This window comes from Phasianus colchicus, chromosome 1 (genome assembly GCF_987193195.1).
Source record: "Phasianus colchicus chromosome 1, bPhaCol1.hap1.1, whole genome shotgun sequence".
Lineage (NCBI taxonomy): Eukaryota > Metazoa > Chordata > Aves > Galliformes > Phasianidae > Phasianus > Phasianus colchicus.
In genome coordinates this window covers 43,996,429-44,022,595 of record NC_143436.1, presented here as the reverse complement: position 1 = coordinate 44,022,595, position 26,167 = coordinate 43,996,429, and the positions used below count along the sequence as shown (strand labels likewise).

Here is a 26,167-nt window from a genome sequence, read left to right as displayed (position 1 = left end):
TCTTTTTTTTTTTCTAATTCAGAGGATAACTAGAAGAAATCAACATTGGTCTTCTGGAAATTGCCATTTTCTGCTAAGTGTTATGAACTTCTTTTTATTAATTTTTCTCAGTATTTAAAGTATATGACAGAAATCATGAAACTTACGCTAAATTTAATTAAATGACTTACATTTCCAATTACTTTGAAAGAGATGCTATGCGGAAGTGTCTGTATTGTAGAATAGACCAGGCTTGTTCTGATGTTATGATCAGTGAGTGGACTCAAAATATTACTGGCTGACAGGGTGGCTTTTTTACAGGTATTACTGTGGAAAACCAACTTTGATTCATTTGATTATAAAGAAGTTCTTAAACATCACATTAGAAGAATACAGACCGATGACCCTCCTCATCTTCTTGATATTTACCCAAGATCACCTCATCTCCATGATGAAAAACTTCAGTCAGTTGAGGTGAGTGCAATAAGTGCTTCAGTATAGGAAACTGGAAACTTACAAACACCATCTGTATAACATTTATAGTTAAATGTAGTATGTACTAGAAAACTTTTTGTTGCTGTGTATGATATCATAGCAATCATAGCTTATAAATTCATATTAACATTATTAGGCTAGTTGGTACTAGCAAATAATCCTATAGAATTCCTTTCATGTTTCTTGTGTAGCTCTGTATCCTTCTAATTAGAAAAAAAAGTGCATACAAGTAGTAGTCTGGTTTCTACCAAAGTATCATACCGAACTGTTGCAGAAGATACCTGAGTCTTCAATGAGCAGGACAAAGTAGCATTGTTACTGATATTTAGAAACTAGATTGTCAGAAGTTGCCCCTCTTTCCAAAACCTTTAGATGTTGTGAGAAGATCTTGTTATTGATCTAAAAACATATCAAGCTTTCCTAGGATAGTTTATCTTTGATATTCTCCAGGTGTCTCTTTTGTCCAAAAGTTGAATCCAGTGTATAGGTTCATTAATTATTTGACTTCTGTCATTACTAATAGGGTCCTATAGAAATTCACCATTATCTATTTTCTATTCAAATAAAATGCTGCTATGGTATTTGTTTCCTTCTCAGACTGTTAAAAGATTTAAACTTGACACTGTGAGGTGCCACTGTGTGCCTCTGCAGGCATGTTTGGCTTTCCCTATTGAATGGGCCTGAGCATGAGGACAGTACTATTACACCCTTGTGATATGCAGATAGATATGCAATCTGAGTATTATAAAGATTGAAAATATTTTGGTGAAGGTCAGGAACTCCAAAAGAATCCATCACTAAGTATTCTCACTTATCTGGTTTGTTGTCAAGTTAGATGTGAAACTTTCTGATCATGGTCAGAGTAAGAGCAGGATAATTTTTTGTATGACAACTTGATAAATAAATTTCTCTCATGGACAATGCTGTATCATTGCAAGATCAATGAATGAAGTGTAAGTCCTGTTTGTAGCAGCCTTCAGTGTCAAGGGTCAGTGTTTGAACAAACTCAGTCACAGCATTTACCATCACATTTCAACTACCATTTCTGCAGCAGCAGTTTGCTTCAGGATCTGTTCAAATTGCATACACTTAAAGCACTTAAATGCTAAAAACAGAGGTTAATTTATAGTTCCAGGGTTTGGTTTTGTTCTTTTCAAGTTGATTTTTCCAGACTACTCAAATGCTTAGCAAATGAATGAGTATTTACTAATGAATCTTCCTTTTTTTTTTTTTTTAATTTTCTTTTACTCCTGGGGCCCAGGCAATCAAAGAGATCTGGAAAAGTGTTGAATTCAGGCTACAGATAAACTAAGGTTCACAAGCACCTAATTATCTTCATTAAAAGAGCAGATAAAGGAAATCTGATATTTGAATGTCAGGAAATTATTTACAAGCCAGTTTTGGTGGATTTCGTTTAACCTATTGTCTGCATTTCTGCATGGTTGTAGCATTTGTAGCATTTTACAGGTTTCTGGGTTAGCTGCTCCCAGGGAGTATAGCAGTCAGAATTTTAAGACACAGCTTTGAAATTCATATTCTTGACTTATGAATCTTTATGGTAGTTCTTCAGTTGCCCTGCATCTATGCAATTCTTGATTATTCATGAAACAATGCACTAGGATCTGCTTCACTTTTCTAAAGCTTGTAGCCATTACAATTATTCAGACAATTTGGAAATATAAGCAAGTGAGTTAAAGTGCTCACTTTTCCCCATTGACCATAGAGGTAATCTTGTATGTCTAAGTTTAAAATGAGGTGAACCCCAGTCACTGTCTCCTTTTTGAGCTAAGGAGCTGTTGAGGATATTTGAAAATAGTATGTTCAATCATTAGCACAGTTTTACTGCAGTATTCCAAGAGATGCGTTCCACTTAGTGACAATTATAGAAAGTGAAATTTCCATTAACATGTTAAAATCCCAGTGCTGTCTTTTTTTAAAGATATGTGGAGTTTCTATCTTCAGCATGATAATGTAATGTTAATTTAGTTTCTCGTTAAAATTTCAGTGTACTTTTAGTTGCAAATATTTTCACAGATGTTTGAAATCCACATGTACACTAGATGGCAGTAGAAATAAGAATATACAGCTACTGCTTGTTTGCCTTCAGAATTCCAGTCTATGAAAAAAACAAGTGTTAATCAAGTTCAAAGCTAAATTTCTTCTTAGTATTAGACTATTTAACAGCTTAGCTACATCACTTCTCTAGGAAATATTTTGCATGAGTCATTTAGAACTTCATCTTTTGGTTTTATTAATCTGTCAATTTGCTATCTTTATATTTAGCATTGATGTCTTCTTATGAAAGGTGAAATTTTTTTGTTTCTTTTCTTGTTTGATTTTTATCCACTTTAAAGTGAAATAGATAGAATTAATGCCACCTCTGCTAAGGCTGCTGTTGGTTTACTGATAAAAAGTTGAAAAAGGGAAAGTTCATTTCTCTTTGCTGCACCAGACTTCATGGTGATTTGAAAGACATCTAGTCCTTCTTTATTTCAGCCTTTACAAACTAAACAAGCTTCCTTTTCACTTAACATATTTAGCACAAGAATCTGGACACATTGGGCTGTAAAATCTCCATAACTGGCAGTGCTTGGCACAAAACAAAATTTCTGGCCAGCAAAATATTTGGCTTTTACACCTTCTTATAATGCATATGTATACTAATTTTTCCTTGTAAGAAAAGATTATCCGAGGGTGAGGGGAATACCCTGTATTAGTATGGTGCAGGTTTTTCGCTATGTGGTGCTGAACTACAAGGCTTTTTAATTGTGATAATCATGAAGGTAAGTGATAGTGTGAATGTTGTAAGTATACTAGCAGTGTACATGCTGGAAGTCTCTGTTTTGGTGAAGTAAAAATCTGCAGAATAATTTTTAAGTCTGTATGTTTCAGCTGTAGTGAAGTGGGAACAAATTGGTGTGAACCATGGACAAACTAGAGCAAACAGTATGGGTGATGCAAACACATGACAGCTAAAGCTTTCTATAGTTATGGAGAACATAAACTAGCTCCAGAACTGAAAACCTACTAACGGCGTTAAGTTGGTATTCCATATAAGACTAGCTTCACTCTATTTCTGCCCTGTGCTACAGTACTAACATTGATTCAACTGCCTAAAGTTGTTCACTGCTCTAAGGACTACGTTTTGATATGGTATAAATTCTTAGATGTCTGTGTCACTTAAAAAGAAAGCAGTATAACTTAGCAGTAGCACATTTCAAAACTTGCAAAAACTTTCAAATGAGTTATGCAGTTTGGAAGTTTTATGAATGATTCCTACTGTTCAGTATTTCAGCAGCAGCATTGGTCACTTCTTTTTTTTTTAAGTTGGAAGTTTTTGAGGTCATGGTAAATCTATGTCAAACTGGTATTTTTGACTTAATTTTTCTTGATTTATCATGGAACTAAATCTCCTATTGCTTAAGCTAAGAATGTTTGAGTTAGTTTTGAGGAAACAGATGTTTATAAAATATAAATTATATCTTTAATAAATACATGTCTGGATTCTCTTTCTGTACTATGTGATTGCATTTTATATTGTTGTGGATCAACATCCTTACTTTATTCTTAAGGCTTGTTTTTAGCTTGTGGTGAATAGCAATTCCTCACTGAAGCTTTCAGTCTTATTTCCCTTCTTGTACTGCTGGAAATAATGAGGACTGTAATTAATTTTCAACAGGTCAACCCTACGTTTGATGTGGCTGATACACAAACAGTTGACCCACCTGTTGTAGAGATTAGTTCCTCTCCATCTTTTGGTACTCTGGTAAGTTGCCTTCTGAGCCAGAATGAAAGAAAAAAAGAAAGAAAGGAAAAAATAATACTGTTTAGCTAACTTAGCTTTAACTAAAGATGTTACTGTTTTGTTTTTTTTTGTCTGTATGAATAAAGTACATTTTTAATAAGTTGTTGATTGTTCAGAGCTCAATATTCCAACTTCTCAATTTAAGCTTTTTTTTTCACAGTTCCCAAGGCTAACCAGAAGATGGTGTAATAGTGAAGCTTCCTGGTTATACTAGTAATTTTATTAATGTACTAAGCAGAAATTCTAAGAAGAAGCCCATGTTAATTCTATCTAGATATTGCTGTTAAAATCTTTGGCTTTTTCTCAGACAATTTTTGTAGCTGTCCTTAGCTTCAAATAATGAGAAACATAGAGTAGTTGCCTCACTGATGAGATTCCAGTAGAAATTCCAGTTTTTCCAGGGTAGAAAAAAAATGTAACATTTTAGGAGAGAAACATAGGATTAGTTCCTTCTAGTGTTAGCTTTTCATATGACATTGTTAGAGCATGTGGGAGGAGAAGGATGAAATGTTTTAGGTTTTAGTTTTGTAGGAGGAGAAGTATTGTCTCCTAGTTTGAAGTTTGAAGATGTACTATTCTAGAATTGGTTTAAATGAAAATATCTTTTTGTTCTAGTCTGTTCACTGGAAAGTATGATTTGTATCTTGAGCAATTTTAATTACCATAACAAGAATTTGTGTAGCTGAGGGGTCAATAGATATGAATGGGCAGCAGGTGTGGTTTCTGCTGTTTTCCTTTGCTGTGAATGCTTTACAGAAAGGCATGTTGTGAGGATAGTTTATAAAATGCTTTAAGGTGGTTCAATGAAAATCATGATAGAGGTTCACATCCTAAAATAAATCTTTTCTTCAAAAACAAATAAACATAATAATTCAATTTGAGAGATGGTATTCAGATCACTCCAAAAGTAATGCCTTCTATTTATTTCTGTGGAAACCACAACAGATACAAAAAGCACACTAACACTTTTTGATAAAGCAAATTCTCAGCTACAAAACACTATTTTTCAACAAATAGTCACCAGCATTAGGCAATTCACATGGATGAGCTGATTGACAAGCTCTTCATTTCATGAAGAGCTGTGCATAGCCATCCAGAATGAGGCTTGTCATTCATGTTGCTGTTACCACTGTTGAAACACACTACCCACTGCCTCACTGTGCTCACATCCACTGTTTGGTCTCCATAAAAATTCAGCAAGCATTGATGAGTGTCAATGGATGCAATTTTTTCTGCATTTAGGAATTCAGTGACACACCTCTGCTTCAGACACACTTCTGTGTCAGAGATGACTTTGTCAGACTGCCCTTCTTCTGCCATCTGTCATATGGCAACAAAATGTAATGGAATATTGGTGCGAAGACTCAACCTCTAATGCTATACTACCAACATTCACCTCTGATGGTGTGAGCTAACATAAAAAAATAGGAGGCGTTACTTTTGGAACATTCCTGTAGCTCCATATATTTTAAACTGCAGTAGTTGATGTGTTGTATTTTCACAATACAATATGGGTCTTTGAGATAATTTCAGTCAAAAGTAATTTGCAGACTCACAGATGTCTCTTTAGGAGGCTTGACAGATTGACTATTGCAGTGGATAAAATTTATTGATTGTCAATTCAAAATATGCCTTGTTCACTACTTCCTGTTCTTGATACTGATCACAGAATCCAAATGTACAGCTGCACTGTAATTCTTTGTTATGTACCTATAAATCTGCTAATCATTTAATCTCCTTCCTTAATTCATTTAATATGAAAGCAGTTTATAAAATTTTATGCCCAGAACTCATTCTGGTATTAACTTGACTCGCTACTGACAGCATTCTCTTCATTTCAGTATAGTTGGCTTTACATTTTTTTATTACAAAAATGTTGCTTCAAAATTCATATTCATATCTTTTGACAGACAGTGATCACTATGTTTTTGTTTTTGCATTATCTTCATCTCCTGTTCAGCATTGGTTCCCACCTTTCTGCATCTTGGTATTCAGTCTGCATATTTTTTCTATATAGTGTTGTTTCTGTATCCTTGCAATTCAGACTACAGACATAAGGACAACTGCTTTATCTTCCATATTTTTTCTTCAGCTAACTTTCCTCTCCAGCATAGTAAGTAATACTTTGCAAAACTCTGGCAACCTTATCTGGTCCTCCCTGCTTTATGTCATTTTACCTTTTGAGTTATCATTCTGTTCAGCATCTGTGTGCCTTACCTACGTCTGTTGTTTGTGGAATGATTACCTGTTTCTTAATTGGGTGAACCATCCAATCTCTTGGTTGCTTTCATCTGAAGCTCTCTCCATTTCCCTAGCATGTAGAGGCTTCACGTTTTTTCTTTCTAAAAATCAAATGCAGAAGGGAGATGCTGGATTTCTTCCCATCCCACCTTCACTGCCAGCTCTCCCTCCTGGATACTATTTGGCATTGTGTGAATGGTACTGTGTTTGTGCATCTGTGTATTAGGAGACGTCATCAGCCTCTAGTGAAGCTCATTTTCTTCCCTGATGTGTTACCTCCAGCAACATTGTACTAAACCCCTGGGTTACTCTTTTCCTACTGATTATCAAAGATAATATAACTGTATATTATTTTCTTTGGAAACTTGTCAAGATGCATCAAATCCACTTGTGGTCTCTGGTCCTACATTCACTGGAATAACTCTGTTCTAGGCTCTTGCTCTTCTGGTAATTGAAGTTCTTTGATCAGGTTATCAGATTATTTTACAAAAGACCGGCATTTACCTGCTTTATTCTTTTTCAGTCATTTTTATTTAGCTTAAGCAATTCTTCATCCATTCTGATTTATTTAGAGAGAAAAAATACACTCTGTACTTATGTATCCTTAAGGATTCTTGATCAGTGTAATTGGAGGTTTAGGTTGGATATCAGGAAAAACTTCTTTACAGAAAGGGTTGTTAAGCATGGAATAGGCTCCCCAGGGAGATGGTTGAGTCACCATCCCTGGATGTGTTTAAAAACCATTTGGATGTGGTGCTCAGGGACATGATTTAGCAGAGGGTTGTTAGAGTTAGGGTAGTATGCTTGGGTTGTGGTTGGACTCGATGATCTTAAAGGTCTTTTCCAACCTGAACAATTCTGTGATTCAATGACAGGGCCCTAAGGAGAATTTACACAACATTTTGGCTATTCCCTGGGCCACTGGTGGTAGCCAGTGGTAGTACAACAGATGTACTGTTTCTATGGAAGATGAGAGTTACAGCCTTTTTTCAGATCACTGTCTTAAGTATTTAAAGACAAATTTCTCTAGAACAAATGAAAAGCTTGTGTAGGATCTGTGATGAGTTTCCCCTAGATCCCTGAAATATCTCCAGAGAGAATGGAAGTCTATACCAAACCATGTAATGTTTTGTTGACAGAGAAGTATACCTTTTCCTCCCTTCTGTAAAGATAGATTGGAAAAGACATCTGAAGTAATTTCATTTGTCCCTTGTCTTAAAGCATGGCTGACTTGGATGAAGTTCTGAAGGTCTGTCCAGTTCTTTTGTGAGTATGTGTAACAATGAACGTCATGCCACCCATCCAGGCAGTTTGCTATGATGTTATACTGGTGAAAATATTTGTCATAATATGTAGCTAGAATTTCCCATGTTCCAATTTATCTGCTGTCCCTATTCTGTCACAGTGATTTTCTCGTAAATTTTTGGCTCAATCTTCTCCATTTTTCACCCATTAGATATTTTAGGTGGCAGTAAGATCTCCATGTGGCCTGCCTTCTCTGAAGCTGAGCAAACCTGGTTCTCAGCATTTCCCTGAATTTCATGTGTTTCAGCCTCTTGACCATCTTACTCTTTTCCCTCTGGTTTTGCCCAGGATGTCAGTATCTGTCAATATACAGTCTTGTACTGAGAAATACCAAACTGGGCACAACTCTAGATATTTAAGGTGCAGCTTTATACCATAGTTGTTTATTATTTACAACTACACAAATTATTAAACTGCAAGCAGCATATCTTTTCAATATTTGTACAAAGTTATGTGGTATAAGGCCAGTTATTTTCAAACCTAGTGAATAGTATACTTTCATCTAAGATCCAAACTGAAGCAACCTACTTTGTGAACATAGTCATTGTGTCAGTGTAATAACTTAAATGTAATTATCAGTACAGAGCTACTTTCTTTTGAACTTTAATCACATAAATATTAAGAAATCCTGTCAATATATTGGTATTTTCAGCAAAATAGCTTTTTTAAGCTATTTTTTAGCTAATTTGATGATTCATTTACTTGTTTCCCATGTATTACTGAAATGTATATAAAAACAAGCAAACAAGCTGTATATTCTACGTAGCTAGTTTGCATAATGCCCTGACTTTTCTGATGTTAGGAGTGTTTATATGTTGCAGTTATTGAAAATGAAGTATGTGCTAGCCTTTTACACTGTAAAAACGTTCACTGAACTGGGGTCAGTGTTTCTGGGGCTATATGAGTGGATTCTTTTTCACTTCTATCTCACTGAAGACCCTGAAAACATTACTGCCTCCATTCCAACTACTCTTTTCTATGTGTCAAGCTTCTTAACATTGCCTTTGTTTTTTGAGCTATTGAAAAGGAAAAAATGGAGGTCTTGTTTCCCTTTTTTTTTTTTCTTTTGGTATGTAAGCCAATACACTCATAACCTCCGGTCCCTGATAAGCCGTTGGGAACAAGTGAAAGTTGATGATGTCTCAGTAGTTTTTACTGACAGCAGCAGGAAATCACTGTAGAGGCTCTCTAATGTTCCATCCCCTGACCTTGCTCATGTAAACAGGATTTGGAGGAAGCAAAGCAATGTACTGTAATCTGGAAGTCAGAAAGTCTGCGCTGGCTGTGAGATGTTTGCTGTTCTTTCTTTTGCAGTACTGGTTAACACTGAAAGAAAGATATGCTTTTTATTTATTGCAGTATGGATTGTTAAGACTGTAGATTAATTATTGGAAGGGGAAAGATTGTTCCTATTTGGGACAAGAGAAACATGCTATGTTTTAATATAGGAAGTGACCAAATAAATTCTCCCCAAAACTTGTAAAATATCCAAATAAAAATAAGAGCATGTGTAATTTTTATTCTTTGAGATCAGCAATTATCAGCTAAGCTGTATTGCATTTGTAGTAGGCCTCTGGATGCAAAAACAAGTATCTATATTCTCAACTTATCCTATACATGTGCCTTGCTGGGTATGTATTTCAGTGCCTAGGTATTTTTGACACAATCTTTAATGACTGTATTTTGAGTACAACCAAAAAATAAACAACCCCATGTAAGTTGTGAAGTGTGTCAGCAATTACAAATGCAAAATTTGCATCTAGTTCTTCCATCTCTGTGTATATTAAGGTTTACAGAACTATCCTTCTCATGGCAGCTTCTTTTGAAAAGATCTTCGTGGAATATCGTACTTTCTTGCATGCCTTAACACAACTTTAGAATTCTAACAAAGAGAATGACAAAAGAAAATTTATCTTAAAACCTAAAATCACTTCATGTTTTACTTACTGTACAACTTCAAATATATTGTGATTTACGTCCTTTCCTAGCTCTAGCCTTATATTGAAATAGACACCAACCCTCTTCAATAAGTTTAAGGGGAAGGGGAGAAGAAGAAAGGAGAAAACAAGAATTTTACAGCTAGATGCAGCTTTTATGTAGATTAGTATAAACTTTAAAAGAATCTTCCAACACAAATGCCAAAAGAATTAAGCAATTGTCTTCATAGATGTGCAGGCATGTTTAGAAAAAAAAATGTGTATTTAATCCTAAAGGAACAGTGATTTAATAATACTAACATAAGGTTGAGACACATAAAAGTGAACTCAGTGTTTGCAATAAAAGAAGAATAAGATCCAAGTGGCCCTTGCATTTTGCAGTGGTGATATTCTACCACAGCATGTAACTGCAGGTTTACAGGGATAGAACAGGAAATGTGCTAATGTGCTACATAATTAGGTAATAATATATGTCTTGATGTTCCCTAATAGGATTCATTATATTCTTTGAGTGAATTGGAGCTTCAGAGAGTTGAGTTTTCACTGGAGACAGAATTCTGAACTTGAGCACTAGAGTGTGCAAGAATATAATATTTCTTATACTGTTTTTTAACCTGCTTTCCCAGGGAAATGTAGCTAATGAGTTTATATTGTTTATTTGTCTATCTGTGTCTCATCTCCCTAATAATTCTTGAATCGAATTTTTTTATAAACAAGTTTTGAAATCAGGAGCCGGCAGAATAAAGAAACTAAAGTTAGTGCTGCCACTAAATTAAAAACAGGTGGGATATGACACTCTGAACCCACTGATGCTGGACTAAGCATGGACTAGGTGACCTGTCCTGTAAGAGTGTCACTGTACATATGGAGGGAGCTAGAGTAGGACAGGAAGTTCAGGAGATGGACCTAACAGAAACCCCTCCTCACCAGGGGTAAGGTACCAGGTTACACACCCCTCCAGTGTAAAAAGATTAAGCTTCAATATTTAGTTTTTTCACAAAGCAGTTTAATTATGTTGCCATTGCCCCACAGTGATATTTTTCTACAGGAGCTGTTGCTGGACTTTCAGTACCATTTGTGACATTATGGGCTTGCTGTAGATGACTTTGAAAACTGGCAGTATTTTGCTTTGTCTGAAGTCTTAGTCGTGGCAACAGCACAATGCCTCAGGAATGCTTCAGGTTGATCCACGTCTTTATATTGTTCTTTTAGCAAATCAGCACTTTTCTGGGAACTAGGGGCCTGGAAGTTCCAGGTATTATTTCTGCTTCAACTTCCTGATATACTGTACTTGTCTGTTCTGACCTTGTCTGCCAAAGTCATGTTTCCCCCCATATCTGCTGGGAATCCAAGCTGTATTCACAGTTCTCACAGCTGATTCTGAGGCATGTAGAAAATGCTTGACAGCTATCAGCCCCCACATCCAATAACAACTGGTTCCTTCCTCTTCCTGGGGAAGTGTAACATCCTCTGAGAAGAACTATCCCCTGAGGAATGCACGAACAGCAAGCAAGCCTTTCACACAGGAAATTACTACTATTGCACTTGCAGAGAAGTGTCTCTGTCACTTGGATTGTCAGTCTATAATGAGCTTCCTGCTGACCTAGATGATGATTTACTACTGATCTGAGTGCCATTTGTGAATCATTTAGCTTAATGGAAGTAAATGAAGTTAGTATTCAGTAGCTCTACTACTGTAAACACCTGTTATAATTTTTTTTCATTCATTAGCACAAGTTAAGTTTTGAACTTCTTAGTATTCATGGCATTTCAGTAATTCTGAGATCCCACATTTTCTGAGACAGAGAAACAAGGGACTGTTTGGCTTGGTTCATAGTGTGTGATTGCCTTAGAAAAGGTTACAAGGTTTTATTTTTGTTTATCTTAAGCTGAGTAATAAATTTGTGCCACAGATGAAGCATGCCAGAAAAGGTGATACTATGCTCTTGACTTACTCTCTGTTCTTAAATATTACTGGAATCTAAGTTTAGCACAGTGTGCTTTCAAATTAGTTGTGGAATCTTGAATATAAAATTAAGTATTTATAATAAATATGTTATTAAAGTGATTAATGCAAGTTTGTTACTAAAGGAAATGCTTTAATTGTGTTTAAATCTTCTTATTTTTCTAAATGACAGGGCTTGAACGAGTGTTACCAAATGCTGTTTATCACTGAGATTACAGTGATATCTAAACAGAGGATACTTTCTGCTAGTTTGCTGTAAGAGTTTCTTGCTCCATGTGAGACAATGGAAACACTGAGTTGCTTAAAATGGGACTTGCAGAGACTTTTAAAATAAAATTCAGTACCAAGAGTGGAGATGCTTTTCATATTGGTCTCATCCAACAGATGTTCGATGCAGAAAAAAAGTGTGAAAACCTTTTGGTTCCATCTTCCATTTAAACAGTTTTGAGGTCAGAAATTAGGTAGAACAGTGCTGAAGAATGATCTCACAGTCATTTTAACTTAACAACTGTTTTTGTTTGGTCAGTTGCATCCAAGTCAATTCCCTGATCTGCTTAGCTATCCAAATATTAATACCAGCACAAAAGAAATAGTGGGAAAAGCGATTTGGAGATTAAGTAGGTTAGTGCTGGCTGTAACTCAGTTTAGGTTAACCAGCGTCTGTTGAGCCCATGCATTTAGTCTCAAGACCACCTGAGGTGATTTTACTGTAACACATACAGATGTGTTATATATATGGCACATCTGAGTATAACCTTTCTTAAGATACTGTCCAGGGAGAAAATATGAGCAAAGCAGGTGGTGGTGGTGGTGCCTTCCTTTTGTTGAGGCAGTAGGTGGTTTGGGTTCAGTTCTCCTTTGCAGCTTTAGAGGGTTCAGCCTGCTTCACAGAATCACAGAATCATTAAGGTTGGAAAAGACCTATAAGACCATCCAGTCCAACCATCCACCTATCACCAATGGTTCTCGCTAAACCATATCCCTCAACACAACATCCAAATGTTCCTTGAACACCTCCAGGGTCGGTGACTCCACCACCTCCCTGGGCAGCCCATTCTTCCTTTCTTCCATCTGTGTGTCTGTACCTAAATAGCAAGAAATGAAGACAGAGACTGAATGGAAAAGATTACTTTTCCAAGCAGTGATGTATTCTTACAGGTGTTTTCCCATTTCTTACACATTACTTTGGAAATATAGACACAGAATTTCTGTCATGTTTTTACCAGTGTAATATAATAGTATAATACTACCTCTTGCTCAGTACTTTCAGGTAGCTAAAATTGTATCGAGGCTACTGTAGTTCTTCACTCAATAACCTTATCATATTTGATTTTATCATTTCAATCAGTTACATATTATGATACTGTAATTCTTTTCCAAAACGTCTATTTTCCAGTCTATAATTTGATAGCACCTTCATCTCTCCTATCTTACCTTTGAACATGATGTTGCATTTGGATGGTTCAATGAAATCTGTTTGCCAAACAGCCCTGACTATTTTAGATAGCAGTTTCCAGTATATCTCTTTTGCATCATCTGTTAATTTCATGTTTCTCTTCTTTTTTTTTTTTTCTTTCTCAAATATTATTGATTTGCATTATGCATTATGTTATGTCTTAAGTATTTGCTAGTTATGTTGTAAATCAACTTCTCACTGTTTTCCCTGACATTATTCTCAAGCCATCTGTGACCTGTGACCATACAGTTATCCTGTTTATCCTTTCTAAATATTGATGGATTGTTAGCTTCCCCATTCTTTTTGTATTTTTCCAGGATAAAAGCAAAAAAAAAAAAAAAAAAAAAAAAAAAGCAATACCATTAGCCTACCTGTCCAGTTACTTTAAAACCATAGAGTACAAACTATGTAAGCCAAGCTTTAAAAATATTTGCATGCAATGTAATTTGTTTAACAGTTATTCTGATTATGGTTGAAATCAAGAGTATTTTACCATAAGTGCAATTACTGCATTCATGTTCTTACTAAACAGAAGGTAAAATTACCTTATTAACCATTTTACAAAAATTTCTGCATCGCTCTTTAACATCTCTAGCTATTAGGAGTACTATTGCTAGGATTTCTTTTGTCTCTGATATTTGTAAAGTACAAATAATCCTTGAGTGACAGAAATAATGTATGCTAACTTCCTACATATCTATGTTTCAAATGTTTTATTTGAAGCTTTTCCCTTGTTTTGCAGTAATTGTAAGTCCTATTTCTCATGTATGCATTCTCTGGTCTCCAATAATATGTGAACTTGTGCCAGATCCTTTCTCCCAGTGGGAGTACTTATTGATTTCTCTCCTTTAGCTAGCAGTCTATTCTTAGGAAACTTATCTGAAATCAGTTCTTTAAGATACCTCTATCGGATTCCTCTGTCAGACCCTTTAAAGTCTGCAACAAGTTCAAAATGGAGAAATGAGGTGTAGGGACAGCCAGACAGAAATGAGTGGGCTAAAATGTCCTTCTTATTGCTCGTAATTCTAGTGGCTATAGAGTTCTTGCTGATGCCATCAGTTATCCCAGTCTGCTGCATTTCGTCATTTATAGTTTATGGTCATTTGTGTTATTCTGCTAAGTTGTGAAAACCAACAACACATTTTACTGTAACTCCTCAAGAGGAATTTGGCATTTAGGATTGGAATTCTAGCTATTGATCTGGGATTATAGTGCTAACTACTTTCATTTTTATTTTCATTTTAACATCCTTTCATGTATAGTATGTGGTACACAGCAGTGTTATGTCTTCTTCCATATTCCAGAGTGTGTGGCATCTCACATGCTGACTAGACCACTACCTGTCATAATTGATACTATTCAATTGATTACTCACTGTTTAGCTCTCCTGTGCTGCTGAAAGCATACAGTTGGCCTGAATCAAATAAAAATAATAAAGGGCATATAACACATTTGTCTGGTTTACATGCCTTTAAGCATGTTGTTTTTATATATCCCAGTGCAGTTTTTCATTAGTGGCAGCTACATATCTTTCTACATATTTTTCTTTCAATGCAATTGAAAGTTTTTCATAGTAAGGGTGGTGAGGCACAGGCACAACCTTCCCAGAGAGGTGGCATCTCTAGTTGGTATAGGATGTTCATTGCTTTTTATTGTTGTTATTTTTCTGTTGTAAGCATTATTGCTTATTTTGTGGAGCACAATCCTCAGTTTCCTCTAAATGCCAGACAAGTCATTGATTAGACCATTTTTAAAGGATAGTGGTTCTCCCTTTGCAAATTGCATAGCTACTGAGCTTATGTACTGTGAGGATTTCATGTTAAGGTTTAGGTTTATCCAAATCCAGGGAAACAAAGCTTAGCAATTAAGTTTTTGTGGATCCCTTTAGTGGATCTGACCATGCAGGGAATTGTCAACATTAGAAATAAAAATCAATTGGAAAAAAAAAAAAAAAAAAAAAGGAAACTTCAAAAAATAATGTTTTCTGCCTTTAAAGCTTAGGTATTACTGATAATACCTAATTTAGGAAAAGCTCAGGGAATTTAGGAATTTAGGAAAAGCTCAGGGAAATATTATTTGCTTCTAGCTGCATGTACACAAATATTAATGGACTGCTATGATCTTTTGTTGAGCAGTTTAAATTCATTTTTGTACTTCTTTGGAAAAAAAGCTTTTTTTTTTTTCATGTTCTCTCGACAAGAAAGGAATATGGAACGAATTGTTTGATGTTTGCTAGATTCTGAACATGTGGAATTACTCACTTTTTTTCAGCTTTTTTCTGACCAGCAACAATGGTAAATAAAGCTATTGGGGAAAAGCTTACATAGTAAAACAACATAGCCAGTTTCTCAGTATATGTTTGATAGAACACTGGTAATGCACAATATGATTTATTTACATAAAACTTTAGTCTGTTGTGCCTGTGAACAGAAACGTTTAGTCTTTTATACTGTTACAGCAATGCTAAATTTAACATAACTGTAATCCTGGTAAAAATGAATCTGATGAATCAGATCATTCCTGTAAGGGCATCAGGATTTCCATTAATTTTGCACTGATGTTTTTAAAAACAAATTAGCAGGTAGTTTTTATTGTATTGTACTGACCTCTTGACCTCTATAAACTCAGCTGGCTTCAGATGGAATTTGCTGTTTTCATGGTTAAGAAAATGCTATCAGTGAAAATGCATGTTTTGCTAAGGAGCATAGTTGGATAGTCTTGCCTGGTGTGCCAGCTGTGAATTTGTATCCTGATAGCACCAGCAGCCATGGCTGGATTCTATGTACTACCAGAGTACCTAGAAGTATGGAAGAGTAAATATTTGCTTGCCAGATTGGATCAGTTGCATTTACAATCAGTATTTTCAATTTATATGTTTGGTTTCATTTAGATTGGGCATTCTTTTAAGAACTAGAGAAGATTAAGGTGTATAAGAAACTATAAAGCCTTTGAATTAAATGTGAAATCCTGTATTGTGAGTTGTTCTGAAAGCATTCTGCTCAAACTAGAAATGTTTGGTTGAACTTTTTCAAGACAGGCTGCATAGTTTATATTATTGCCTGAACACAAAACTTCCATTAAAGTTTGCAAATAACGTATATCTGAACAACCACATCAGATAACAACAGGCAGAGAACTGCAGTTTGACACATGGCAAGTTTTTGCTGTGCTTAATGCTGATTCATGTGCGTGCAAGAGAAGAGAGGAAACGATGAGTGCTGTCATCAGCTGAAACCAAGGGGAAGTTTTCTGCAGTCGAAACTGATAAAACGGATTGTGATTTAGCATGCTTGGTGTTAGTCTACTAGATGAAAGAACTTTATTTTTTGTGGATCATTTATTCATTCAAAAATAATTTCAAAGCACTAGAAACTATCTGCCTCTAATTATGGCCTACCAAAGATAAATACATACATACATACATGCATTCCCCTGGATGGTTCACTTTAGCATATCCACAGTGAAACATTTTAGTTTGAGGATGGGTTTGCAAGATGGAGGAAAAACAGTGATAACAATACTATCATTACTTCTCCTGAGAAACTTCCCATGATTAAAACAAACAAACAAACAGAAAAACACAGAAAGTCAAGGTCTGGTGAGATGGGAGACTGCACTGTCAAGTCTTTGCTTGTTGGTCTATTTTGAGCTCTAATGCCCTATTTATGACTAATTGTTTGTAGTTGTTTTAATCACAGTATCAGAAATGTTTTAGTATTAGTTGGCAAATGTGCCATGTGTTCAAAATTTAAAGCATTATTTTTAAAAAGCAGGCCATGCCAATTTTTGTGATTCATTAGGAAGCTTACCAATATCACTTTTTCATATAAGCCCATCTTAATTATAAGATCATTAGGGTATTCATTTGGAAGCTGTTGTGTATATTTTCTGAATTCAAAGCTCTTAGAAGGCTGAAGCCTAATGATTTTCAATTGAGTTACATAGACATGTATTATTTCCTACCTTTTTTCCTTTAAGGATTTTTTTTTTTTCTCTATAAATAAAACCGCTCGGGTGTCTTGATATATGGATTCATTTTGCTGAAATTCTATTCTTATACATGATCTGTGAATGTTTCGTGGGAAAACATTTTGGAATACGCAGAGATGATCAGATCACATGTAAGGATTTTTCAGAAATGGATTAAGTACCACCCACAGAGTTTTGTCTTATTTTGCTCAACAGAAAACAAAGATGAGCAATTATGGTTTGCTGCTTATGACATCATTTATAAGCTGAATTTAATTTTCTACTGAACATCCGCTTGGTAATGTCATGGTAATAACTTCCTATTGATTAATTAAATCTGCTCCTTCTCCTCCTTGCTTGTAACTCACATGAGTTTGTCCAAATGTGAGTCTATTTTATTACTAAAGAGCTATGAATGGAAACAATGTATACATTTTAATTTTCTTCTTAGTTTACTCCAAAGTAACAATTTTAAATTGTTACCTTATTCAAATTTATTCTCTTACAATAAGGAACAGCTCAGAAGTTTTACAGAATATCATGGGTTGTTTTTGTTTTTGTTTTTAATTATGAGGCATTTTTACAACATTCCTGGCAATTTATGTTATTTTTATGTACTTGAGAATTAACTATCCCCTAGGACACTGAATTTGCAAAGCAGTATGCCATAAGCAAAGCCAAACAGTATTGGTTGGTGTTTAAATATAGTTACATAGGTTGCTCCAAAAGTAACTACAACAGATACCAAGAGCACAGTAACACTGTTTAATAGAGCAAGACTCAGCCTCAAAACATAGTCACAACCATTAGCTATGCATTTTCCCCAACAACGAATAAGAGCCTGCATGCAACGTTCATAAAAATCTGCACCAGCAGAGGCAACCCACTGTTTCACAGCTGATATGACAGCACTGTTGCTATGAAAATGTTGCCCATACAGTCCATCTTTCACTGGCCTTAATGGATGGAATTCAGAAGGCACCAAATCTGGACTGTACTGTGGGGGTGAAAAGACTGTCCAGCCAAGACTGACAATATGTTTCATGGTATTCAAATTAGTATGGAACTTTTCAAAGGATGTCTACAAAAAAAATATTGTACCAACTGGATGTTTTTCAGTGGCACTTTCCACTTCTCTTTTTCAATTGTCTGCATTTCATAAGGCACATGATAATCAAGCAGGCAATGTGTCCCATCTAACCCGTCTCCAGGCTGAGTGTACTCAAGAGAAAACATTCTTGACAGAGAATCATCCAACTTGCTTATAAGTCTCCCATGCCCTTGGTGACTCATGAACATACCTTGGTAATCCTATAAAGGCTTGCCACTAATTCTGTCTAATAATTTACATTCTACAGAATTATTTTAGAGACTTAAGAGACCATTTTTAATGGTTCACAATGATTTTTAGACTTGTACTTGAAAAATCTATTCAGCTTTACATCTGAATACAATACAATAAGTATTTTGAGTATGTTGTAGACATTGTGTATTTTAAACACATCAGATAAGATTAAAGTTTCCTTTTTTTTTGCTCAGTACATGGATACTTTCATCAGCACTCAAGATATTTCAGAGAAACTGCTAAACTGGAATTACTTATTTTATAATAGTTGCAGATATTGCAAATATAATTAGAGATAATAAAATTTGATTGTCTGTTTCTTTCAACTTTTGTTTATTTTTATACTATCTGAAGGTAGAAGTTCAGAGAAATTGCAAAAGGATTAATAAATCAGGAAAAGTTTTTATGAGGGATCCTCTAAAGAATTAGTGATGATTTATCCTATCCTGACTCAAAAGGGCCTTTAAAACTTCAAGGCACAAATAAAAGCAGAAGTGATTGGGAAGATCATGCTCTTTCACTTACCCTGAAGCAATATTTATACAGCAAAGTTATTTCCCTCGTGACATGGTGTGGATCTTTTCTGTTTTCTTTTCCTGTTTCCTGAAGAAATTGGTTCTCAAAAAAGTAATGCAACTAAATAAACATCTAAAAGCTACTTTTTTGTTCTTTTAGGCAGAAAACTCATACCAAAGAGAAGTTTCATACTATGAAGTTGAGTGGAACCCTTGTGATCATCTAGTCACATATGGAATTTTCATCCATATGACTGCTTTGAATGAATTCCTTTGTGAGCTAGAGATATCTTTTTGAATTAAACTCAGGGCAGCAATAGTATTTGAGATTTAATTCAAGCTCTAGAAATAATGCATTTAGTTCTTCAATCAAATACCTGAAAATTGGTTGTGTTGAAATCATTCGTAAAGACTGCTGAGATTTCTCAGTACATCATGTGTGATTATTGCCTCATCTATCACAGCTGAAACTACCTCTTAGGTCAGAAGGAGTTGAAGTGTTGTGAATTGGATGTGGTACAAGAAGCAAAGCTGAAGGCCATTGTGTGTACATGTGCAAATATTTTAAAAAATATAAAAACAAATCTTTCTGCTGATTTTCGTGTATTATTCCAATTAAATTAAGACAAGGGCAACTGAATATTCAAATGGTGTTTCTTTATTTAAGGATGATGTCAGCAATGAAGATTTGCAGTATCCCTCTGCTTCGGTGTTAGCAACAAGTTCAAAGAGGAAGTCTGAGAATGAGAGTGAATCAGTTATGCATAATGTGGACAAGAAAATAGGCATCTCCCCATCCCTGGGTAATGCTCTGGAGAACATTGTGGAACAGCTGGATGTTTTGACTCTCGTAAGTATGCAACAACAGATAGCTCTCACAGTGGAAAATAATAATTTTATCAATGGTGAAGAAAACAGGAACTATGCTTGTAAATCAGAATGTTAAAGTCTGTAGGCTTGAATGATTATATAGTCAAATGACTGTTTTGTTTCTTGCCTTTCAGCAAACACTGATTGCACGTGTTGGGTTTCCTAAAGTAAAAGCTTCCTGCTACATAATCGTAAAGATTATTATTGTGTTTTTAACTGTAGAAGAAAAAAAGTCACTATTTTTCAATAGTGAGATCTAATGTGGATTCGCCAGAAGCCAGTTGTTGTGTTGACATTGTCAAATTCCAGCTTGAACAGTCATGCATTAGTAGGGGATGAACAAAGTAAATTGGCAACGTACCGTTAAATCCTTCTTCAAACTCAGTGCTCAAGATATTGGCTTAGGTAGGAATCTATGCAGTGGAATAATTCCAAGTGTCAGTGAAACAGCACAAATGTTAGTCTCTGTCAGTAACTCTGAGTTGCTTGTTTGCAAAAGCACAATACTTATTTTTGGTGATCCAAATTCAGACAATTTATGCTTTAATACACTACTCTGTGGTCTGGAATGTATTAACATTAATCATTAATAGGAGTGGTTAAGATTTTTTCTTAATTCTTCTGCAATATGTACCTTAACTGAAGAAATATGTTTTGAAAAGTTTGGAGTCAAAGCATCAGTTGAAAATTATTTGTGAGGTAAGTTGGATTGGGAAGAAACTGTCAGCCTGTGTCCAGGAATCTACCCTTCTTGAGGAAGATGGTCTCTTGGGGAATGCCTTTTAATATTGTTTTTTTTCACACTTCATTTATTTTTTATATCTTTAAAGTTTCTTTTAGGTTTTTGGAAGACATCATTTGCGGTTGCTGTTTATGGCTGTTTTTATATTGCAATATGGAGACAGCTTTCACATAGTATTTCTGAGTAATTTTTATGTGCACATAAATATTGTACACATATACAGCTTTTTTTTTTTCATGAAAACAATTTAAAACCTTTAGACAGTCTTCATAGATACAAATCCATCATTCTTAAATACAGTTGTAAACAGTGGAACAGCTAGGGCAAAGCCATCTTTAGGCTATTTTTTTGTTGAGTTAAAAGGATTTTTTTTAATGTTACCATTTTGCACACTGTTGTAGTACTGTGTGAATGATATAAAAACATACTGAAGCTATTGCTACTGTCCTCCTCATGTAGACAATTTCAATCCTGGAACAACGGCTGACTTTGACTGAAGATAAGTTGAAAGAATGCTTAGAAAATCAGCAAAAAATTTTACCTCAGGGAAGACAGGAAGAATAAAAGATGAAAATGAACTGCATTGATTAGTATGTTTTGTATTTTCACAAGGAAATAATAAATTTTGCTTCATTAGATTTAACTATAAGTGGAAAAAAATTCCTTTTCTGCTCATCTATGTAATAAAAACTGAAGAAAAAAAATTGTATTTTAAACGTTGGTAGCAAGCAGACACTTTGGTTATACATTTAGTAAAGTGTAGCCTAGCCAAAAGTAATATCAGCCAAAAGTAGCATCAAAAGTAGTATCCAACTGAATGTTTTTAATTACAGGACTCTTATTTCAGCCTAATAAGATCTTTAAATTAAACAACAAGATCTATGTTTTTAGATAAAAAACACTTGCCATGGAAGTGAACTATGCAGATTTTTCAACTCAGGTAGGGGCTGTGAAAGCAACGCTCATTGTTCTAAGGCAATATTACTCTAGCACACAAATTAAATGAGGTCCAAGTACCCCTATCTGCTTAAGTGCTGGAAGTTTTCTTTGTCTCTTATGGACTGTCAGATATTTTACCAATAGCTTATGACAGTTACTCTTCATCTTCTACATATTTTAGTGATGACTGCAAGAAGATCTATTGTAATAAATTTTAGTTACAAATATAAAGTCATGTAAATGTTGAAACAATGATTGTGTGCGTGAATTCAGATGCAGGACATGTGGTGTTGCACTTCTACTCATCCAGCAGAATTCATTTTTCATTTTTAGTAAAATAAGAACTAGCTCCATATTTCTGAGGAGCATATCTGAACCAAGCACACAGTGACTCAAAGTCTCTATCACAAATACAAAAGATCCCCATCCTCCAAGGACTTCCTCAGGTGCTCACGTTTCTTGTGCTATGAATTCTCCTCATCATTTAATGCATTATGAATTAAGCCACAATCATTAAAGACATTGTGAGTCAGTTTGCCATGTATAATGAATTTTGGTTTTATTTGTAATAAAAATGCAATTTTTAGAAAGGCATAATTGTAGGTATTGTTCTTCAGTAGAGAACATCTCTGCTTCTTTATGTCTACCTATTACTTTTTTAAATGGCAATTTAAACACCTTTTGTATATCCACAATCAAAAGTAAGTAGTCATCCCTTTCTGCAACTTCACATTTTGTAGGTTGAAAAAATAGGACACTTGAAATGGGGGGAGCATCTTAATCCAATTCTGCAACTGACTGTATATAGATAAAGCCCATTTCCCAAGCTGAGCCTCATTAACATCAATAGAATTCAGCTTAAGTACAGGAGTACCATGCAAACACCACTGCAGTTGGAGCCAACATAATGAGCAGTCAAATGTTCTTTTATAACTTTTTATTTTCTCTTATAATACACCTTTGGATAGCCAGAAGTCATATCAGTTAGTAATTAGTAAACGCTGAATTTTGCCAACAAGTGCCACTTATTTTCAGCTCAGCTTTAAATAGTGCTGTATATTGTGAAGGAACAACTTACAAGCTTTCCAGATATGACTATTTCTATGCAACAGCCTATGCACTGATTTTTTAGTGGAAGGATAGTCTTACATATTCCAATGTGTGCAGCCTGACCTTTGATTATGCAATTGTTTATAACGCTATATAATGCAGAGTTATGTAAATACTGTCTTTTAGGTCAGATGTACTTTGTTGTTTTGCATTTGGAAATATTCTTGTGGTCTTTGCCTTTTCTTGGTTTCATTACAAGGCACAAAACCATGAAGCTGTTAAAAACTTGGGCTTATTTCTTGTCTTCTTTTAATGGACTACATATTTTTTTATTTCTGTATCAATTGGATTTTTTTTTTTGTTGTTAAGCTTTTCAGGATTATTTATTAACAACATATGAAAAAACATTTTTTTTTTACATTGTATTTTAATAAAATCTCTGCTTCTGTCTTCCCTTCTGCCTTAACTCTGCCTTCTTCCTTTTCAGTATGTATACAGTGGGAGCATTTAATACTTATGTGTGTGAATCTGGTGAATTAATGTAACATTCACAAATTAATGTATATTATTTTCATTCGATCAGGTAGTCTGTTGATACTGAAATGCTCAGAATGCCTGACACCTGGGATATCTGTACAATTAGAGTTGATAGTTTGATAAAAGTGTGGAGATATTTTCCTCAAGCTGTGAGAGCTCTCCTAAAATAAAACCAATACCAGCTAACACGTTTTTTTAAAGGAACTTTGACATGGGCTATTAGCCTTTTTTCTTGATCCATATATGTAAGGCTACAGAATAAAAAACTTCCTTTCAAAGTGGCTGAATTAGCTGCTTAAACTCTTCAAAGCAAGTATTCTCAGTACTGCAAGGGTGGCTGAATACCAGTTAAAAAAAATAATAGTTGTGTCTGAATGGCATGCTTCAAAGTGTGGTAGGTCCCTGATGTTTGTGTGTGAGCATGGCAGAAAAAATAGCCCTGCCTGAGTCCCCTCGAAGATTTGCCGGGGGAACAGAGCTGCAAGTTCATAAAGTTTCATAGTGTTAGGAAGTAGCTTAGCAACTCATCTTAGATAATTCTGCTGAGATTTCCAATCAAAGCAAAAAATGCTTTGTGCGAATTGAAAGAAATGCTGTTGGCTGCTGCTGTGTCTTAAGTTCCGTTTGTAATTCCTATCAAAGTTTAGTCATTAATTTTAATGGAGTTCCTATCCCAAGCATGGTGTACAGCATGATACTGAAGCAATCAAAGTATTTTTCTGAGTTTTTTACTTTGGATAACCCCATGTCATCTCTTTTGAAGCACATGTAGAGGTACCGGACTCTCGCCATGGGCTAGACACCAAGTGGCTCATACTGCAGCATGGGCCTGGAAGGCACTTCTTCTAATATAAATGTACAGGTTTTCAAATGCCTGGGCAAAACCAGGCTGGAACATTAATCTATGCCAATAATCAATTGTGCATTATGGACCAGCCTGACAACTCAAACACTATTTTGGGTTTTCTCTCACTCTCCGTCTTTTTTTTTTTTTTTTTTTTTTTTTAAATTTATTTTTATTTTATTTTGACCATATCCGTACATTCTCCAAAAATCTCCATTGTTTACTTTTTGCTGTTGCTGCCATGTCTTCTAAAGCCCTAGTGTTTTGGAAAACCAGTTCCTGGAGATGAATGTATCAGAACAACTCCCCATCTTGTTTATTGCTTTTATGCATGTAAGATAACAATTCATTGTTTCATTATCATAATCATTATCATGAGAAACTTAAACTACAGGCTTACATTCTGATTAAACTTACCTCTGGGGTGGAAAAAATGGTAGTAGACACATTTCTCCTAACCATTTCCCTGTAGCATGACTTATTCCAGAAATATAAATTGCCATCTTTATTTGAATAATTAAGTGTGCTGTACTATTTTTAAGATAAACAGTTATGTCTTTTTCTTCCTAGAAGTCTTTTCACAGGGTTACTGAGTTATTTTAGTTGCTGTATCGCAGCGCAGAAACACTGAATTGAGAGTAGCAGGGATCAGAACGTATTTCCAAGGACATAGCTTTATGTAACCTGTTTACCCTGTAAGACTTGTAAAAATCAGAAATTCTGTACTCTCTGCCCCAAACAATTAATGAATATGTATGTTCACATTGGATCCAGGAACAGTATGTTTTTGTCAGAGTGCCCCCTCAGGGACTTTTGCACGCTTCGGATGCATAATACAATTGAAGCCGTTTCTTTGTGAGAAAATAGGTTAATAACTTGCCAAAAGGCAGATGTTAATTGGAAAAAGTGCAGACAAGTCCTTTCCTTTACAATGTATATGGATTGTGTTTGTTATGACTTGCATCCAAGAACAGGTGCAGTTTCAATTGACTCAGCTAACAGGATGTGCTGAGTGCACTCCTCTCCAATTGTACTATAATTTTTAAATCCAGCGGAAAAATATAGTTTCCAAACTAGTCAGTGAGTGGTAAGCTGCATCTTGTACCTGTGTTACAAAACATTTACAATGTATTATTGAATGCGGACTTAAGCATCTTAGTTACACAAAAATAATGCCCTTGTTTATTCATCAGTGCTGAAGAATTTTACTGGTGGGGAATTTTACAAGACAAAATGTGTCTTCCCTTCCAAAGTGTTTATTTCCTAAGAGATAAAGCAGTTCTAGATGAGGTAGTGTGCCCAGCAGCGTGCACTTGCATCCCAGAAGACCAACTGTGCTCTGGGCTGCATTAAAAAAGGGTTGGCCAGCAAGGAGAGGGAGGTGATTGTCCCCCTCTACTTGACTCTTGTGAGGCCCCATCTGCAGTACTGCGTCCAGGCCTGGGGGCCCCAGTACAGGAAGGACGTGGAGCTCTTGGAGCGGGTCCAGAGGAGGGCATTAAGATGATAAGAGGGCTGGAGCACCTCTACTACGAAGAAAGGCTGAGAGAACTGGGATTGTTTAGCTTGGAGAAGAGAAGGCTCCGAGGAGACCTCATTGCGACCTTCCGATATTTGAAAGGAGCATATAGGCAGGAAGGGGAACAGCTGTTCACAAGGGTGGATAGTGATAGGAACAAAGGTGAAGGTTTTAAACTGAGACAGAGGAGATTTAAGTTAGATACTAGGAGGCAGTTTTTATATAGAGGGTGGTGACACACTAGAACAGGTTGCCCAAGGAGGTTGTGGATGCCCCATTTCTGGAGGCATTCAAGGGAACGTACATCAAGTGTTGTTGTCAATGACTTAAAGCAGAAAAAATATCCTCACTTTAATGTAATTAATGCATTTCCTGCCACAAAGTTACGCAGCAGATTGAGCTCTTTACCCTGCCCCATCATTTTTCCTGTCTTAAAAAGCAAAAATGAATAAAACAAATGAAAAGACACACACACAAGAAAACAATACAAAAACATCTGGTTGTAGCAGGTCAGAAGAGCAAATGTTTCATATTTAATCATTTAGATCCATGGGCCTCTTGGGCTTGCTTGGCTACTCATATGAGTCCACTGAAGCAAGGATTTTGGTTTGGAGCCATGTGCCCAGCCAACCCTACCTCATCCTTGAAAAGTC

General features: G+C 35.4%; 1 protein-coding gene and 1 long non-coding RNA gene across 5 annotated transcripts in view; one reads left to right on the top strand and one right to left on the bottom strand.

Moving 5' to 3' along the window:
• The window catches only part of POC1B (POC1 centriolar protein B), a 42,274-nt gene extending 18,150 nt beyond the window's left edge, over window positions 1-24,124 (top strand). The window contains exons 9-12 of one of the 4 annotated variants that reach the window (XM_031589625.2): window positions 301-453; window positions 4,154-4,240; window positions 19,681-19,863; window positions 21,085-24,124. In XM_031589625.2, the coding sequence (XP_031445485.2) occupies window positions 301-453; window positions 4,154-4,240; window positions 19,681-19,863; window positions 21,085-21,189 (528 nt within the window). In that variant the 3' untranslated portion in view covers window positions 21,190-24,124. The other 3 variants (XM_090139689.1, XM_090139669.1, XM_090139675.1) reach the window with 3 other exon arrangements.
• LOC149919535 (uncharacterized) lies at window positions 4,200-8,397 on the bottom strand. Its single transcript, XR_016466216.1, has 3 exons — window positions 7,670-8,397; window positions 6,525-6,621; window positions 4,200-4,252 (listed from the first exon to the last, which is right to left on the bottom strand). It is a non-coding gene; the product is annotated as an uncharacterized LOC149919535 (long non-coding RNA).
• Window positions 24,125-26,167: the final 2,043 nt, after the last annotated feature.